This window comes from Nelumbo nucifera, chromosome 3 (genome assembly GCF_055504915.1).
Source record: "Nelumbo nucifera cultivar China Antique chromosome 3, China Antique-T2T, whole genome shotgun sequence".
In the NCBI taxonomy this organism is placed as follows: Eukaryota; Viridiplantae; Streptophyta; class Magnoliopsida; order Proteales; family Nelumbonaceae; genus Nelumbo; species Nelumbo nucifera.
In genome coordinates this window covers 5,658,997-5,678,709 of record NC_142651.1, presented here as the reverse complement: position 1 = coordinate 5,678,709, position 19,713 = coordinate 5,658,997, and the positions used below count along the sequence as shown (strand labels likewise).

The 19,713-nt window shown below is 40.1% G+C and overlaps 3 protein-coding genes across 3 annotated transcripts; 2 read left to right on the top strand and 1 right to left on the bottom strand.

Moving 5' to 3' along the window:
- Positions 1-783: 783 nt before the first annotated feature.
- Positions 784-5,690, top strand: LOC104592968 (Ribonuclease inhibitor). Its single transcript, XM_010252550.3, has 2 exons — positions 784-2,841; positions 4,024-5,690. The coding sequence occupies exons 1-2, from the start codon at positions 1,906-1,908 to the stop codon at positions 4,582-4,584; spliced, it is 1,497 nt and encodes a 498-aa protein (XP_010250852.1). The 5' UTR covers positions 784-1,905; the 3' UTR covers positions 4,585-5,690.
- A 717-nt stretch (positions 5,691-6,407) lies between these two features.
- LOC104592967 (Restriction endonuclease, type II-like superfamily protein) lies at positions 6,408-9,138 on the bottom strand. Its single transcript, XM_010252548.3, has 2 exons — positions 8,998-9,138; positions 6,408-7,577 (listed from the first exon to the last, which is right to left on the bottom strand). The coding sequence occupies exon 2, from the start codon at positions 7,526-7,528 to the stop codon at positions 6,596-6,598; it is 933 nt and encodes a 310-aa protein (XP_010250850.1). The 5' UTR covers positions 7,529-7,577; positions 8,998-9,138; the 3' UTR covers positions 6,408-6,595.
- A 131-nt stretch (positions 9,139-9,269) lies between these two features.
- NBP35 (nucleotide binding protein 35) lies at positions 9,270-17,094 on the top strand. Its single transcript, XM_010252546.3, has 3 exons — positions 9,270-9,581; positions 9,762-9,863; positions 16,029-17,094. Exons 1-3 carry the CDS (start codon positions 9,539-9,541, stop codon positions 16,958-16,960), a joined length of 1,077 nt encoding a protein of 358 aa, XP_010250848.1. The 5' UTR covers positions 9,270-9,538; the 3' UTR covers positions 16,961-17,094.
- Positions 17,095-19,713: the final 2,619 nt, after the last annotated feature.

Sequence of the window (19,713 nt, the reverse complement as noted above, 5' to 3'; positions counted from 1 at the left end):
GTCCACATGTCATGCTAATGTGGCATATCACTTGCCTCGGTATTTTTTTTCCCGTAAGCATGACGGCCAAAATCTGCTACCTTTCTCCCCCTCTTCCTCCTCCTCTATGTATCCATCTACCTTTCTTCTTAAATTATCTAGTTTTTTACCCTAAAATTAATTGAAAAAAATGGAGGCGATCGAGTCTTCTTCACAGACATCACCTATTACTAGTCCAATTATTTAATCTGTTGAAAGGAGGCTAAAACTTAAAAGAGCCAGCGGTTTGTGACTTTGTGTTTGTATTCTTGCTCCTCACGCCATTGTCAAGTATGGAGATGTTCCCAATCTGCGGCTGCAAGTGATGTGAGGAGCCAATCCGGATTGTCCTTCGGGTCGAGTCGCCTGACCCGAGTGAAGTTGTAGAGTCGCGATTCCCGAGTCCTGAGCTCTCTCCATTCGACGAGGCTGCGTCACGGTACAATCGGAATATTTTATGGGACCCTCAACCCTCACCCTCACCCTCACCCTACTATTTCAACGAACTCACACTCCAACGATCCAATCCGATGCTCACGCACGCACGAACTCTTGGAAGGAAATGCAGGATGTAACGTGCATATATAACATAAACACCTCACCTCAGGCTGACGCTCAAATGCCGTGGGTGGGAGTGGGATCATTCTGGGATGATTAATGAATCACTTTAACAACAGTTGGTAACCGTCAGATCAATATCCAACGGCTGAAGCAGCTAATAAATTTGTAAATATAAAATCGCGTTGGAGCCTCAGCCAGTCAGCCGAGCCGAGAAATTAGGACAATGGGATTATGGGAATGGGCACGATACAAAACAAACAACATAATAGAGAAGAGAAGAACAAAGAGTTGAGATCTTCTTGTTGTAGCTAAACAAGGAAAACAAAAGAGGGTGATCTCGCTCTCGCGCCACATCTTCTGGCGAAGAACGAGTACTTCTCTCCTCGAATCACCACACGTGTCCTTCCCTCCTCTTTCTCTCTCTACTAATTTTAGCGCTTTCAGTTTTCTTTCCTCTCTCCCTCTCTCTCCCCGCCCCCCTCTCCCTCTCCCCCTCTCTCTCTCTCTCTCTCTCTCTGGGTTCACTTTCTCTCCCTCTCGTATTCGGTTTCCTCTCATTCTTTCTTCTCCTTCTCCTTTTCTCCATCTCTATCTCTTTTCTTTTATTTTATTCTCTGCAATCGTTCAATCGATTGATTGATATTTGTCTCGGATTCGAATACAAGATCCTTCGGATTTCATTCCTCGGCATCTGATGAAATTCTTTTTGACAGTTTCTCATACAATTAGATCTCTTTACCATTCATATCCCTCCATTCTTCCGTTCTGTTAGTTCGTATCACTAGGTTTCCGGTGATCTTCATCGTTGTTTTGGGAACTGGAGACAAGTATTGGTTCTCGCCCAAAGAAAAAGGTCGGTTTCCCCCATTCTTCGAACCATATATTGTATTAGTTCTAACCCTAGCTTTGATAAAGTCAGATAGCAGGAAAGGAAAAAAAAGAGGAAGAAACAAGTAAGCTCTGATTATTTTGTTGATTTTTTTGGTACTTGAATTTCTTTGTTTCCGTTTCCGTTTTCTTTCCTTCTTTGATCAATTGTAGCTGCTTTCATATCCTAGAACAAGAAACTCGGTGAAATTTTTGGTGCTGTTTTTTTGTTGCCATCCGAAATCGAGGGTTCTCTTGTCGGATCTTCTAGGGTTTAGGTTTCATTGTTTTGCTTTCTAGGGTTAGGTTCCATACTTCCGTTCTATTTCATTCCCTTTTTATCTCTTCTAGAATACCTATATCAACCGGTAGGATTTGGCGTTTTAGGTATACTCTTCTTTTCCTGGGGGAAGTTTGGAAGAAAGACCTATCTGGTTAGAGTGTATATAGTGAATTAGTATGACCTTGAATTTTTCTCACCGGCCTATCTTTCCTGCTACTACTCCTTCAGAAGACAATTTGCTTTCTTCAGTTAGAATTGCTAACGGGTACGTTGTGGAGGGAATCCCAGAGAAGAGTGCGGATAGCTTTGCTAAGCCCTGGCGTTTCAACTGGGAATTTGAGAATTCCTATGATTACACAAGGGATAGAGCTGACAGAGGAGGCTCTTGTGAGCCAATTTCCAATGATATTCTGGACCTTTTGCCATCAGATCCCTTTGGCATGGAAATAAGTGCTACCTTTACAGCCATCACTGGTTGGATTGAGGATTTTGAAGCGGATTCTGACAATTATGGAGGGGATGAAGCCTGGGCAAGGAAGGGAGATTATCAATTGGTTGCTGGATTGAATTTTATCTGGAACCAGGCCATGAAATTTCACATGGAGCCAGGGAACGCATGGATTGATGAGAGGTCAAATCCATGCGGTGAGTTTGGTGGAACACTTTACGAGAAGGAATCTGAAGATGGATCATGTGATGGTGGCTTTGTGTCAGTATGCAATATGGACGAATTCCTGAGTTTTGGAGATGATGCTTGGCCTGCTAGTCATCAAGCCAAAGAATCAACAGAGGGTACTGATAGTTGTTCTGACGGAGCTGGTGGTGCTCCACACGAGGCTTTGCTTTATGCACTGAGCTATTTGGGTGTCCGTGACCTCCTTTCTGCTGGAAGCGTTTGCAGAATGCTGCGATCTGCAGTTGAAAGTGATTCCTTTCTCTGGAGAAATATTCACATTGATCAGCCACTTAGCGAACGGATAACTGATGATGTTCTTTTGCAGCTAACTAATAGGGCTCAAGGCAATTTACAATGCTTGAGCCTGGTGGAGTGTCCAAGGATTACAGATGATGGACTTAAACGTGTGCTTGGAAGCAATCCAAGACTAACAAAGGTTTGTTGCACAAACATCTTGATATTTTGCACTAAATCAATTATATTTCTGATATTAAGTTCCCTGAATCTTGTTTGTTCTGTATTTATATGATGTTCCTTGTCATCATGGAGCCTAGCGCACATTATCTTATGTGAATACTAATCAATCAAAAGTAGAAGAATGTAGTGACCAACTAACCATAACTATATGATATTCCTTGTCATAATGGCACACATTGTCTTATACAAAAACTTACCTGCCCCTCTCTGCTTCTGTTGAACTTGATTTTGAGGGAAACACTTTGGTTTCTTTAACTTCTTATAGTTATAGTCACTTTTCAAGCTTTGAGCTGGCCAGTTCATGATGTATAGAAACCTCTCCTTCCCCTTTTTAATGGATACCTTTTTCACTTTTAAGAAAAAAATGTTGGTAGTTTTTGTGGTTCATGATGCTTGAATGTTTTATTAATAAGAAAGAACCTAGCATATTTTTAGATCTGATCTAGAACCTTTGATGCCAAGGTGTTCTTGCATATTTTTGAAGCTGAATAGTTTGTCAGAGTGGCTAGCAACCAATTAATTATTTCCTGAAAGATAAGATGTTGTGAAATAATATGTGTTTGACATATTATTTTTGTAACATGGGAATTATGTGCTTCCTCTCTCTCTCTCTCTCTTTCTGATTATTAATTAGTTTTCTCAATTATATGGTGCAAATTTGGACCAGGAAACTTGACAATAAGGCTGTGTTTGGTTTGAAGGAAAAAGTAGGGAAAAGAAAGGAAAGGTAGGGAAACCTTTACAAACCTTGTATAGGTTTCCCTACCTTTTTCCTTCAAACCAAACATACCCTAATTGTTAGGTGTGTAGGAATTCACACAAGAGCAAAGTGTATTGTCAAATTCGGGAGAACAAAAGCTCACTACTTAAAATGGAACTATTTCTGGTTGTTAAGATTTAAAAAAGTCATTTAATTACTTTAAACGAACTCATTTCCATTTTTTCTTAAGAACTAAATGACTTCATCGTAGATGAGGATGTTGTGGAGAAGATGCTATTGAAAACAGATTAATAGGTTGCATTTCTGGTGACATCAATATCCCCATAGAGTACTTAATGTCTTGTTTGTCTTCATGTTTTGGTCTTGGTATTCTGTTCTTTTGTTGACAGTCTGACATGTTTTTGGTTTGTCTTCATGCAGCTGAGTGTGCCTAGATGTAGAAGACTCAGTGTGGAGGGCATTGTATATAACTTGAAGGCTTTCAAGTCTTCAGGTGTGCCTGGAATAAAGCACCTAAGAATTGGTGGCCTCTATGGTGTAACACATAAGCATTTTGAAGAGTTGAAGTTATTACTGGGCACAGAAAACTGTCCACAGCCTAAAACTCAAAAACCACATTTTTATCACAATGGGTACTTGTCTATTACTAGTGATGATGATCGTGCCATTGATATTGAGATTTGTCCAAGATGCCAGAACTTGAGGCTAGTCTATGATTGCCCAGCAGAAGGCTGCCAAAGTAAACAGCCAACCACTCAGTTGTGCAGGGCATGCATATTCTGCATTGCACGGTGTGTCCAGTGTGGGAGGTGCATAAATGATAGCGAATATGAGGAGACATTCTGTCTGGAATTGTTATGTTCAGACTGTTGGAAAAAACTGCTGAAGTGCCAAGAGAGGCAGGAGGAAAAGGATACTCCCTCCTCAAAGCACACCATCTTCCACCATGAGTCAAGGTACCAACTTCGCTTTTGTGGCTAGAGAGTGGCACTATATATGAATGTCAGATTTTGATGTTGGACGAAAGTGTCTGATTTGCAGTCAACATATATGCCAGATAGATGGAAATCAGTCGCATGGTGTGGATTCTGTCCATCTGATAGCAGAGTTTTGAGTCAGCAGGTTCATGTTGGGTTTTGCATTAGGCTGATGGACCATGGCTTCCATGGCTAAATTATATCAGCATTACCCAAGGATGCTATTCTTTCTACTAAAAAAACGCACACAAAAAAAAGGAGAAAACATAAAATTAAGATACTCAAAAAGGAATGGAAAGGAAGAAGAAGGTAAAGGAGAGCTTTTTAAATGTAATGCTAGTGAGGCAGGAATGTGCTCAAAAGAAGAGATACTCTCCTGGCCTATTGATTGTTGTCATGAGAACATGCTTTAATAGAATCCGGTGAATTAGGAGGGTGATTTATATGCATTGTCTGTGAGGACTGAGGAGGGGAGGTGACTTGAGAAGGTGCAATCAAGTGGAAAAAGTACTGAATTATCTTTAGCTCTGAAGCGTCTTGTCACTATATACAGTTGTACTGCCATCATACCATCCATCTCTGCAGGCATTTGTTTGTTACTGATGGAGTATGCATACAGGAGAGTGACCTCTATGTTGCCTGGTCAAGTTGGGCTGTTGGGGATCATTGCCTGTCACCTTTGCAGCAGCCGGCAATGGAATGGTATAGCGCAAGATGCTACCGAGCAGCAGCATGCAGTGTGGTTAAAGAACAAGTCTAAATCAGAGGCTTTATATGACTAAGGGTTATGTTCTATTTGTCTGGAGATTGGGCTAATTTGTGGTTTTTGTTATGCCTAGTTCTCCAGATGGTAGCGGTTTCCTGCTTTGTTGAGAATATAAAAAAGCCATGACTCTTGGCTAAGGTGGCTGGCATTAGACAGACCCCCTATGTCGCCATGTCCATTCAGGAGCGGCTATGTATGTAACTTGTGCAGAATCGCGGATGGAGCCCGCAATGTCTTTCTACATGGCAATAATTCTAGTATTTCCAAGTGAATGGAGTCTGTAATATTATATTTATATGCTTCAAGAATCAAGATACTATTACAGTGATTTTTATGTTCCCAGGTAGCTATATACAATCTAAACGACCTTTGTGCCTGAATTGAATAATTATTCCAATACAATGTGACATCTTGAGAGTCGGACATGTAAATGAGATCAGTTTAAACCAAGGGGCTTAACATTTCTGAACACTAGGCAAACAAGACACGGTTTCGACTATTGAATAAGATCTCTTTTTGGTCAGTCAACTATATAATGTGCGAAGGCAAAGGAAAGTTTCAGCCCATTTTAAAATTTTAATTTAATAGGGGATCTGGGGATGTTTGATAATATTCCTTATTTATTGTTTATTGCATTTATATACGACAGCTCTTTTATTTCTTATTTTGGGTAACAGCCCACGTTCTAAATTATAAAGTTAGACCATAAACATCATCGTTGCGTTATAACAAGACCTAAGCCCCATCCCATAGAAAAGCCCACAAACATTTTAATCCGCTGCTGGATTGCGGGGCAGAGGGTCTGCTTCTAAGATCTAATCAAGAGAGTGGTCAATCTATTTAATGACCGTTGGATTGACCTCGGAGGCGGGAGACGCTGGTTTCATTAGATTACTGAAACCGTTGTCATTCCAATAAATCCGTGGGTAGCACCTGCGTCCAGTTTGTGGGACAACCTTTAATGGGGGAGCATCTATAGATGCATAATCCATGGAGTTTGAACTTTGAAGAACCGGAACACATTGCATGAAATGGACTGAATATCAATTAGAATTCAGAGATGATGAGTTATGAAAAGAATGAATTCTCTTTTCACTTGAAATCAGATCCCAGATCCTAATTAAATCATCAATGTACAATGAGGCCAGATAATACATGCTGTTGACTGTTGTAAAGGCAGAGCTAAACAAACCCTGAATTAGAAGCCCGGAATGATGAAAATGTTGGTCACAATTCCACTGATCACCCATCATCTGTAAAACTCTACGTGACCTGCAATCTCCCTACACACCAACTTTACCTGAGCAGCTAGTTTCATGCTTTTGACTATGGCTAATCCTGTCTGACTGTGTGTAGATGCTGGCTTGTAAGCCACTGCATCCTCCTCCCTCCCAAGCAATAAAGCTTCCCTGGCGGGGACAACATTTTCCCACCAGAACTCCCGCAGAATCCCATGTATCAGCTCCCAATATCCACGGTCACGATGCACACGGAAGATTGTGCTCCCATTAGGAGTCCAACAGTACAAATCAACCCAATCCCTGTCCATGATCTCCATCTGACCCTGCACTTGAGGCATGTAGTAGAATGGCATATTTGACCAAGGAAGACCAAGTTCAGGTTTCCCCTTGTTGTATGGGCATTTCACCTCTAGTATCCCACCCCCAGGGCAGCATCCAAGAAGTCCATCAGGAGAGGCACCAAGCCACTTAAACTGCTCCTCTGCATGGACCGCAAACCCTAGATAACTAACATCACGACCTGTGATGCTCATGTAACGCTCTATTGCAGTGGATTCATTGAGCACACCCCACTCCATGGCAGCCCTTGCAGCAGTAGCAATGGTTTCAACACCCATTGGAAATACTTTCTCATGCCAGAGCTCAGAACGACGGTTACCTTTCCAAAAGCCCAGAGCTGTGCTGAAGGTGCTTGTGGTTAGTTTGTCCCTACGGAGTGCAAACCACTCTTCTGAGCGCTGTGGGGCATTTGAAGGGGTAACATGTGCAGTCACCACCAATGGCGAGGGGGCACGGAGGATGAGCCCAGCTGGTGTATGAGCCACCAAAGGGGTGGAGATGGTACTGTTCCGGGCAAAGTCACTACTATATCTTTTACTCAGGGTCAATGGCACTGCTGTCTTGTTGACTATCTGAAATAGGGTCATACAAGTGCAAGTCATTGCTGAGTGAATTGGCTTATTGATGGCAATTTTCTTCTGTTGGCTGATCCTGCACAGGAAACAAAAACAATTCATAGAAGGTAGTAGCATTCTCTCTCATAAACTACAATAGGTAATAGGTCAAAGGTATTTGTATCAACACAGAAAAAAGCCTACTAACGTGAACCATATGCTACCACTCAAATCTTTCCCAAATCATTGTTCCCCTGGTTGTAATTTTAATTTTTCTATGTGCTTGTGTTTTTGGGATTTGGGAACACCACATCAGAAACAGTGTAAAGGTTAGATGGTGCAACTGCAGTTTGAAAACATTGTTTGCTTTCAAGTTTGAAGCCATTAACCACCAAAGGCAAGGTTCTACTAGGATCATCTTTAAGCCAACCTAGTAAATTTTTAAAGAATCTTGCAATTGCAGCTACCGAATACAAGGCTTCATTTATTTCAATGTGAAAGGAGAGTTGGAATAAAACTTCCACCCCTTCCCATTGTAAGAGAATAAAGCACAAAAATGTTACTTTAGTTGCAGAAGTTAAAACCTAAATTTGAATTTATTTGAATGTAACAGGAGAGTTCAAATAAAATTTTAAACATCCTGCCCTGCCCCTTCTCATTGTTAGGGAAGAAGGCAGAAAATTTTGCTTTTCTACCCTTTTACACCAAAACAAACAAAAAGAGGATAGTTGATTGGTGCTGTTCCAACTTCCAAGATAATCATTAATCAATGAAAGACCAGAATAAAAACTTGTCTAACATCATTGAGCATTCCCACTAGTAAAGAAGATAACTATTTTTGAATGACTATATCCATGACATAAAACTAGAGACTTCTTAATGACAAGTTAACGGTATATAAAACTAAACATCCATTTCTCTGATTGGCCATCACTAACATAAAGAAACCTAGTTTAGAAATGGAAAATATACATGCTATTATATTATAAAGATAGAATCCTGAAAAAAAAAGGAAAAAATCTGTCGCAAATTGCAAGCCAAATATGAAAATATGATATATGTTGATCAACTGGTCTGTTTGCCCATAATGGAGGTACACCAAAATACTCACCGAAATAATAACTAAAAAAGGTGGGGGCATGAAGTTAGAAATGGCACAATATCACTCCAGTAGACGTACGCAAACAGATGTTTTACCCCCACTCAGAGGAAAGAATACTACTAGATTCAGGGAATACAGCGAAAAAGTAAGTCCTTAACCCAAGAATATTCTTATCAGCCAACGTTTCATTCGCCCAAATTCCTAACTAGTAATTCGTATGGAGCCCTAACTAGATCACAGCAGTCTTCTAATGACTGTGCACAAATTTCCGCACGAAGCTTATGAGACTGAGACACTGCATTCTCACTCCCCACTCCCTTTGCGGCAGCTAAAGGATGAACAAGTGGATAAATATAGAAAAAAAGGGCCTAAAAGAATAAATACGAAGAATCATAAAAGAGTAGTTTCTCTGTACCTGAAGGAAGCTTTTCAGCAGGCGGTGCTGGTGATGCTAAAATCCATTAAAATCACAGGCAGTTCTGGGTTGAGCTGAAGACACTGAATTGAGTCCCATTGTCTGCTCTTACCACCCGAGCCAACACAGACACACCACCGTACTTATAAATGGACGGCTTCAAATCAAAACTTGGGGGAACATCGTCTTGGAACTTCTAACAAACAGATGGTGAGAGCGCGAACGCACCGTCTCTTTCCAAACTCAGAAAGAGCCGTGTGCGTAAGTTGATGATTGAACTCGTAAGAGTCAAATTGCCCGGGTAAGGTAAAATGGGGCAATGAAAGAGTCTATAAAAATTATTTGACTAAAGTACCCTCATTACAATGTCCAAGACCATTGCATAATCCCTCACTCTTTGAGTATATAGTTACAAACATAAGGGCTTTTGAGTCAATTGATTAATGCAAAGAATTAAAATGCAGAAAACCCAACTTTCTTCCTGAAGCGAATTAAGGCAACAAGGCATTGGTATCTTTCCGCGAGAAGTGAAAGCGAAGCAATGGAGAGTGGTTATGGCGAAATCCCTGAAAACGCCAATGAACGTATGCTTTCTTCTTAGTTTCTCTTTTCTCCAGTTAGATTTCCCTCCAAGAAAGAAATTTTTCGGTTTTGTTTTTGTTTGCTTGGTGCTCACGAAACGCCTTCTTTCTGTTCGCTGCTTTCATGCTTGTTTTTTTTTTTTTTTCATTTTTTGTTGTTCTGACTTAATTTTCATTAAGCAGATTGCCCAGGCCCTCAGTCAGAGTCTGCAGGAAAATCGGATGCGTGCCAAGGATGCCCGAATCAACAAATCTGTGCCACTGTGCCAAAAGGGCCCGACCCAGGTTCCTCTCCTCCCCCTGTGTCATGACGTGTTTAATTGGATTTTCTTCATCTTGCAGTTGTTAGAAAAGTTTAGAATAGTTTTGTTTAGTGGGTCCTTGTTTCGCCTTCCCTGTTCGTAGTTTTCCTGAGGATTTTAGTGATTACGATCAAAGTTTGATTAGAAGAAATACAAAATTGAAGTACATCATGGATATTTATGTGGTAAGTTAGGCCTTCTGTCTGCCAACTATCTCCTTTAGCCGAGCGTTTTTCCTTGTAAAGCGGCGGGAAACTAAGTTTTGGCCTAAGAAAGGCAAAACATGTAACATAAATTTTGAAGATCGAGAGATTTCCGCTCCTTTACAGTAAATCCAACTGAACCTTTTGGAATCATAATATGCAAAAAAAATGTACGAGCATTTTGAAATTGAAAAACTCATAATTCGAAATTGAAGACTGTTGCTAATGAGATGCATGTGAAGTAATGCATAAGTAGACTACTTCCCAACCATGCCTCAACTTGGATGAAGTACTTCAATCTGATATTTTGAAGCTTCCCGATGGACATTTAAGTGTCAGGACTTGGGCTGCGGCATTCCTTGTCTTATTTCAGAATTCTAGATTTCTGTAGGGTTTGAAGATACAGCTCCTCTAAATTTTGTTTTGTTTGTACTAGCAGAGGGGAGCATGCTGAGAGGGAAAAGTTATCTAATTGAACACCTGAAGCTTAGCATCTGAATTTTGAAAAACCATAAGTAAATGCTCAAGAAAAAAAATGCAAACTGCAAACCAAAGTCTATAGTTATGTTTCTGAATGGAATGAGTCAAGAGAAATTGCAATCAAGCAGTTGCATGTTCAAAGTTAGACTCATCTGTCAAGTTGAAATTCTTGAGGTTTAATTCAAATTCTACTGCCAATGTTATTTGAACAGAATAAAGCAACACCTATCAAAGTTTTGAGACTGGAATTATATTGATTGTCATGGAATGCGATACAAGAGCTACCTCCTTTATCATTGAGTTCTATAGAGAGGCTAAGAAAATCACCAATGAAAAAGGAAGATTTTTTATTATGTATATAGTAGGAACATAGACAGAGAGGTACAAGATAACACTTGAAAAAGAGATAATGTTAAATTATAGTTCATCTGAGCAGGGAAGATGTAATGTAAAAATTCCTCATAGAAAATAGTACAACAAAAACTTGATTACCATCCTGCTGACGAAGAAAAGTTCATATTCATCCTCCGGCCTGTCCTTTGGTGTTTTACCTAATAGCATCAATCTTATTACCCTTTTCACTAACAAGATAAACCTTTTGTAAAAAATTAGCCATCAAATCCACATGTCAGAAGAATAAATGTGAGTAATAGCATCTCACAGCACCCAGAGATGATGCATACACAAATTGCCATGTGATTAAAGAGAAGAGAAGACATTGTTTATTTAAGAAGTGTAATTGTACCTACAAATAAACAAAAAGTAATGTTTCTGGTTTGAACACAGAGAGCTGGGGAGAGATGAAAATGAAGTGAGATAAATGAGGAAAAGTAGAGGAAATTAGAGCAATTTGGGAGCAATTGGTATTGAAAAGCTTGGGAGTCAATGAAAGGTAGAGTGGAGATATCCATTTTAAGCTTTTGTTTAAAAGGGAAGAAGTGAATGGGTAAAATATAGGGAAAAAATGGCTAGAGGTGCTCGTGAACTAGGCCTAGGTCTGCCAGTGGCTGGTCCAACCTGACCTAACCTTTTTAGGGTCTTGGTCTGGGCCTTAACTTCCAACCATAATTGGACGATACCTGTTCTGTCCTGATTAAGTGTGTGTAGAACTATCATTTTATAGGGGATATATTAAGATACTTTAAGAAGAGAGAGCAAGAATATTAGTAGGTGTAATGTCAAAATATCAAAACTAAAGGCATGTCAAGTATAATTGGATCAGCCAAGTAAGTCCGATTAATAGTAGGGTCAATTCTGGATCTAATACTTAGGCTCTGTTTGTTTGGAATGCAATTTTGCTTGCAATAGTAGAAATGCATGGGAGTGCAAAGGAGAATAATGCATATTCTGGTTTACTTTTTGTTTTGGGTTTTGCTTTAGGTTTTATTTCACTTCATGTGCAATGCAAATGAACAAATAGGGCAAAAACTAAAACAAAAATAAATAACTATTTGCTCATATATCATTTGCACTCCCATATTTTTGAATCAGTGCAAATGAAACTACACTTCCAACAAACCAGGCTTTAGGAGTAAGGTCTGTGATTTCTTATTGGGTTTGATCCAGTTCTATCCTGACTTGGCCCAGACTGACCCGTTGACAACCCTACCTAGGCTACCTAATGTAGTAGGTCCTCATATTCTTGAGCAAGGGTTTAAGAGATTAGGAATGATTATCTAATCATGTGGAATATCAATTTGTTCTCCCTGATCTTGTTTTCAAATGTTTCCCTTTATCTGCTTTGGTTATTCCAAAATCTGTATTTTCCTTTTTCTTTTCCACCTTCCAGATGGTACCAATCCAATGTCAACCCCTGTCCTCCTTTGGGTCTTTCATGTTACCTGATAGACTATTAAACGCTAGTACAGCTTGGGCAATATTCGTGACTTCCTCTTGGATGTTCTGCTTGATTTGGTGCATCCTGCCTCCCTAGGATAAAAAATATGGTTATGATTCTGCATTGCTTTTCTGAAATTTGACATTATACAATATCCATGGTGGTCCTGATTCCAGAGCTTTAGATGATTGACAGTCTAAAATTTGATCTGTTTTTCTGATCTTTGGCAAAGAAATTTTATGTACCGTTTCTATTTGACCTTCTTTATGAGAAAATTCTGCTTTAAATGTTATTCCTTTTAGGGCTAATTCAGTCCAAGTAATTCTTTTCATTGACATTGTGGATGAAGGATGATGAATAATGGGGACTAAGACTTCACTTTAAGGTCACATATTATGCATAAATATGGGGCCGATAGGGCATGGAAATTTAGTGGAACTTTTGGAAGCTCTACAGGGATTGGAAATGGCTAAAATAGTAGGTTTTGTCAATCTGATGCTCATAGGAGATACCAAGGTGGTAGTGGTATGGTTAAAAGAAAGCAAGGAATGGAAGGCACATGCAAATACAAGAATACTTTGAGAAGATGCAAAAAATTTTATAAGGGAATTGATAATTCATTCAAAGTGGATGTGGATGAAGAAGTTTGCCAAACAGCCTAGCTGATGCTCTAACTAGACAAGGAGTTCAAATAAGTCAATAATTTTGGGGATCTGTACTCAGGAGAATGAGTATATGTAAAAATTGCTTTGACTATGGTAGATAGGGTTCTGATCTACTAAGATTGGGGTTGCTTAGGCATATTTTTGTATATAAATCAAACCCTTTATATGTTACCCTTGTACTATATTTTTGCAAGTAATAGAGTTTAGGTTAGTGAAAAAAAGGTCAATCTTCCTATAAGAAAAAATAAAGAAAGAAAGAAGTGAAAAAGAAAAGGAAAAGGGGTTGAACTTTCTGGATTCCATGTTGAGGGAATCCAGTAAGTATAGGCACATGTTAAGGGAATCTAGATCTTTAATGCAAGAATTGGGAGCTAAGGCAGTTTGGGTGTACAGAAGTGCTAACTGTTTAGCAGATGGGCTAGCTAAACAAGGGGCAACAAGACAACAATCTGTAAATTGAGGGTTTCTTAGGGGTTGGCTGAGGCTAGCTTTGTTTTATCATTATAATCTTCTCTTAAACTTGAACTAGGTCCAGCTCTGAACTTCTGAACGAGTTCTTTCAAGCTATGACCAAGCTCATGGAGGATATCCTGGTGGAAAGAACTAAGGAGCAAGTCATTGGCTCCATAGTTGTTAGGATCATACATTAGCTGAAAGCAACTTAGCTGTTCAAAAGTGTCTCAGATGAGGATATCCTGAGGGGTTGGTCAGTAGTGGTTAACCCTTCAACTGCACAAAATGTGGTTCAGCCCCATTGGATACCTGCAGCACAACAAAGAGTTACATTGAATTTTGATGGAAGCTCTTTGGGAAACCCGGGGCCTTCTGGAGTTGGGGGAGTTTTCAGGGATGGGGAGGGCAGAATGCAAGCACTTTATTCTGGCCCAATAGGCGTGGGAGACTCCTTAAGGGCTGAAGTTATGTCTCTACTTCAAGGTATGAGATTGGCCAAGCAATGGGGATATCAAAACCTTGAGGTAGAGGGAGATTCTAAACTTCTAATAGGATGTCTGCAGGCAAAAAACTTGGGTGCATGGACACTTAGACAACAAATGAGGGAAATACTTTGCCTAGCAAGAGAAGTGGGAGTGATGTTCAAATGGGTGAGGAGATCAGCCAATTCTGTGGCTGATAACTTGGCAAAGCAGGGGAGACTCACAGGGAAAGCTTGTTTTGGGCTGTATTGTAAGACTTGAGTTTTGTATGGGGTCAACACTCATGCTATGAGTGGTTGACACATTTGTATCTAACTGTTTTATTAATGAAAGTTACCGTTTCCAGTCTAGAAAAAGGACCAAGCTCATGGAAGAATGGACCAGTTCTTAAATGAAATAAGAGAGACAACAATTGGTACAGCAGGGATCTGAAGCTTCTCTGTATAATGGCCTCCCTTTCCCCAATTTGATGATAATAGGAGTAAAAACAAGGCATACTTAGGACTGGAGGCCAATGAGATAACTCAATGTGACCTTTTCTGGTATCTTGGTTTGATAATTCATAACAAGGGAGAGATTGAGGATGCTGTTGGCCACATGTTTTTTGTCTTTTTTTTTTTTTTGATAAGCAAACAAAGAATTTATTGAAAATCAAAGAGAATAGGCATTACAAGCATCCCACAGGTGTTACCTCTCACAAAACTTTATCCGTTGCCAACAAGGTTTAAAGTATTGATACACCAGATACGTACGAACCTGGGACACCTGCTTGGTTTCATAGGATGATAAAGAACAGAGCATAGGGTATTTTTCCTTAAAAAGGACGAAAGGTCTTCCCAAAATCTTGTTTTGTTTCCAGAGTTAACATCATACCTGATAAAATGACGGAAGACTAGGAGAAGACAAGATATAGCATTCCAATGAGTGGCTAAAGTTTCTCTGGCATCAAATAAAATTAAGGCCTCACTTCTGGTTTTTGCCATTTTTTACCTGGTCAATGGGGCCAAAAGTTGTCTCGTGATTGTCTCGTGTTCAGATGGATTCTATTAATGTGTTATCATGGGTTATGAAACCTTCTTACATGAACAAATAGATGCAGGACCTTTTGAGCAAACATTCTTTAGTTTTCTAGGATGGTCAATAATATGGCTGATTTAGCCTAGGCAGAGAGAATAACTTGCAGTCTTGGGTTGTAGTGCATTGGGTTATTTCATCTTTTGCAGAATGCTACTAGAAAAAAAAAAGGAAGTTTATATACAGAATTGACCCTGCTCTTCTCAATTATTAAAACATTGACAGGAAAAAATACATAGCGGCAAGAATGTTTGGTTAGCAAATGTGTTAAAATGTATCAAGGAAATGAAATCCTTGATACATATAAACAATTAAGGTTTACAATGTCTGTCTATCTATCCATGTATGTTAACAAGATTTTGGACAAGATCAAAGAGAATACATTAATGAATCCAAAAAAAGGAACTACAAGTGATAAACAACAAAACTGGGAACAAATCTCTAAGGCTGCAACCTCCCCATGCAACTCATAAAAAACAAGTAACAATTTTATCAGTAAGAGCAGAGCCCCAAAGGTTTCAAATCAAGTTTTGATGTCTATTTGATGTCATATCCTTTTTACAAGTAATCAAAAAACTTGAAAGAAAAAGTTTGTGTGCAACGATGTACGAAAAGGCCCAACATCTAGATAAACTTTAGAATCTCATGACTTCTGCTCTTGTACATCAATAAATCAGCAAAGATGGTGGAGCCAAATGAATACTTGGCCAAAATATGGAATGCTATGGCATCTGTTTGAAGTTTCATTCAGATTATCATCACAAACTATTAGAGAAAGGGATTCCTTCTCTTTCGCTTAAATAGCTGATTAGATGTTGTACTCAAATTGCTGTAGGATCTTTCTTGTAAAAGGTCCATGTCTATATGTCACAGCCACCAAAAGGAAATAAAAAGCATCTTTCGACATGACTTACTCTTCTCTTCATTTTTTTTTTTTTTTTTTTTTTTTTGCAGACTTGGTTGCAATTGCTGAGAGGATGGCTACTGTAAAGCACAAGATACTGGTTTTATCTGGGAAGGGTGGAGTTGGCAAGAGTACATTGTCAGCCCAACTCTCTTTCGCTTTAGCCAGTATGGATTACCAGGTTGGCCTCCTTGACATTGACATATGTGGTCCAAGTATCCCAAAGATGCTTGGTCTAGAAGGCCAGGACATCCACCAGAGTAACCTTGGCTGGTCACCTGTTTATGTGGAGTCCAACCTTGGGGTCATGTCCATTGGATTCATGCTTCCTCACCCAGATGAGGCTGTCATTTGGAGGGGCCCCCGTAAGAATGGGATCATCAAGCAATTCTTGAAGGATGTCTACTGGGGGGAACTCGATTACTTAGTGGTGGATGCTCCCCCAGGTACCTCTGATGAGCACATCTCAATCGTCCAATTCCTTCAAGCAACTGGCATTGATGGTGCGATCATTGTAACCACTCCACAGCAGGTGTCTCTGATTGATGTTAGGAAAGAAGTGAATTTTTGCAAGAAAGTTGGGATTCAGGTTCTGGGAGTTGTTGAGAACATGAGTGGGTTGCAGCAGCCATTGGCAGATTTGAAGTTCACTAGATTAACAGATAAAGGAGAGGAAAGAGATGTTACAGAGTGGGCACTGGGGTATCTGAGGACAAAGGCACCAGAAGTGTTAGATTTGTTTGTTCATAGTGAAGTGTTTGATAGTAGTGGTGGTGGTGCGGCAAAGATGTGTGTGGAAATGGGGGTTCCATTCCTTGGCAAGGTGCCCATGGACCCCCAGTTGGGCAAGGCAGCAGAGGAAGGACGATCATGCTTTACCGATCAGAAATGTAGTGCCAGTGCGCCTGCTCTCAAGAGAATTATAGAGAAGCTTGTGGTAGAACGGAAGGTGTTAGGAGAGTCCATGGATGAAGGTGCATAACCTGTCGGCTTTATTTATTTCTTTACTTATATTGAACAGATTTTGTTTTGCCTGTTGTAAAGAATATTGAATTTCAGAGAGTAGACATATATTTATATTATAATAGTAGTCCAATTCTCTCTTTTTTCTCTCAAGTCTCAACCCAGTGAAGTGTATTAAGTAACCTTCCGTTTAATTCTTGATGAAATGATGGTTGTTGTTTTACAATTTATTAATCCTGATAGAAGGGTATATAGGTGTAGGCATCCTCGGATGAAGCCATGAGGTGTAAGAGCTCTCAACTTTCTGGGTTTGTTGGCGTGCTGACGTTCTGTGTGTTTTGGTTTGAAGTCAAAGACTTGCTATGTGGCTATGGTTTAAGCAACCGGTGCTGGAAATTTCAAGGTTTTGATCCACGTCAGGAATCGTCGTCAATCGTGAGCAGTGAGCTCTTCTTTCTTAGGAGCCATGGACCCATAGCCCATAGACCATCACTTGCATGTTGCACCATATCGTTGTAGGATTTGGGGACCGATGGTCCTGGATTCTTGGAGCGTCTTTAATTTATTTTATTTTATATTTTATTGATTGATGAGCTGACACGCCAGATCCAGCGTTCCTGGTTACCAAGTGGTATGCATAGTCATCAATCTTTGGTTCTGTTGCCGGTCTGAGGAATTGACTGGTGTTGTATCGAACGAGGTAAAGTTGGCAGGTTTTGGCCTTTTGGGAGCAGGATTATGCATGGTTTTAAAAAACGATACGAAGGAACCGTACTGGCCACCGGTTTGAATGGCCTGTTATGACAAAAAATTTAAAAAATAAAAAACTGGCCAAAAATCATCGAAAGGGTCAACAGTTCAACTGTCTGGAATGGATGATCAGGGACTGAGTTTAGAGTAAAATAGAATTGGTTGCTTGCATAGTTCTGGGCCGAATGGTTCGACTGTCTGGGTCAACGGCAGTTCGAAAACCAGTGTTGGAAGGCAAATATTGGTTATCGGGGAACAAGTAATTGCCTGGACGTATGCTCATGCAATTAACTTGCAGGGATGCAGCGAAAGAAGAGAAAGATGTAAATACAAACTATAAATAGCTTTATAGATTAATTGCATGGACTTTGTTAAATTTCCACAGGCCACAGCAATTTGGAGAAGGGTCTTTGTATGGCGCTTCTTTTTGTGGCTTACGAACTTGTATTCCTTGATGGGTCTGGGGCGACTCTAGCAGTCTGGCTCTATTACAATTGTATAGTTATGTACAGGCCACTTGTTGCCGTTTTGTTTCTGTTTCAGCACTTCCAGGTGTCCCCTTTCAGTCAGACATGAAAACGCCTTAGCTCTCTGTCATGCAGATGCAGTTGAGTGCAATGAAGCACGAACCCCGTATCCATTATAATAATCCATGGGGCTAAAGCACCCAAAAAGAATCCATACCCATGACCCACGTGACAAAGCTATTAATAGAATATACACGAGCGCATATGGACTGTATTCTCTTTGTAGACATTGTTGGCTTGCAGGCAGAGAGAGAGAGAGAGAGAGAGAGAGAGAGAAAGAGAGAGAGAGGGAGTTTCAACTAAATAGTAGAATAGAAAAACTAAGCAGAACCTGGGACTACTACTTCATTTACTACACAACCCTGCTGCTGGGTCTCCTGAAAGAAAGCAATCTAACTAGTTATCCGTCTACATATACAGTCTAAACTATATAAATCTAAATAGAAGAGGGAGTACAAGCGATACAAGCTAGCAAGAGAATGGCGGACGAAGCTCCATCATCTTCACCACTGAAGCTGCTCCTCTTGAACTTGCAAGCTTTCCCTTTGTTGCACTGTATCTGTATCTGCTTCTTCTGCAAGGGCGGCTGCTGTTGTTGTTGCTGATGATGATCTTTGCCCTTCTGTTGTGCTTGCTGTTGTTGTTGCTTCGCTTTCATGGATTCCTCTACCACCGCCACCACTTTCGACACCATCTTTTCCTTCTGTCCTTCTCCCTCCCAACCCTTAATTCTCTCAATTAACTGACTTTTCTTATAGAACAACTACTTGTCAAAGCTGACCCTAGAAGGCTAAAACCACCGAGAGCTTATTGCATGGGGAACAAATACACATGCCTCCCCCATTTATAAGATCTGGTGTTCCGTGCATGCCCTCTGTTTTCTTCTAAATTACTAAACAACCACGCAGATGCAGATGCAGGTGCACTAGGAGTGGTAATTTTCTGTCTCCAGTTGATAGCTCCTCATGTGTAGTGTGCCATGTGGCCATGTGTCCATTTCTCGTCTTCTTTCTCAAGTGACTCACTGACTCTTCCCCTAAGGCCCTACTTGTTATTTTCCTTTCCTGTGGGCGTAGAATTTGTGCTCCATTCTCTCCACCCTCAGTTGTTTCTTCTGTGGACTGTGGTTCAAAACCTAAGGCTACCCTTCTTAAATCCTAACTCTGGCTACATTTACAAGGTTACCTCTCATTAACTTGCCTACTTTTTACCATGCTTTCATGATATTGGCAACTGTTTTTAAGCTTGGTTCATTTAAGGGTTAGTTGCATTCTCAGAGTGAATTGGTAAATTGCAGTGATAAGCAATGAACAACCCACTGCTAGAATCTAGAAGTGCCACAGTGCATGTGCATTAACGTGAAGCTGCCTTCCCTACACAACCTGTCATATTTCTGCCATGAGGAGTGAATTCATGATGTGGCCAATCAGAGTTGTCCATCATGTAGGGAGACTCTCTTAATTGACTACCCATTCAACTCTACAGTCAGCATCAA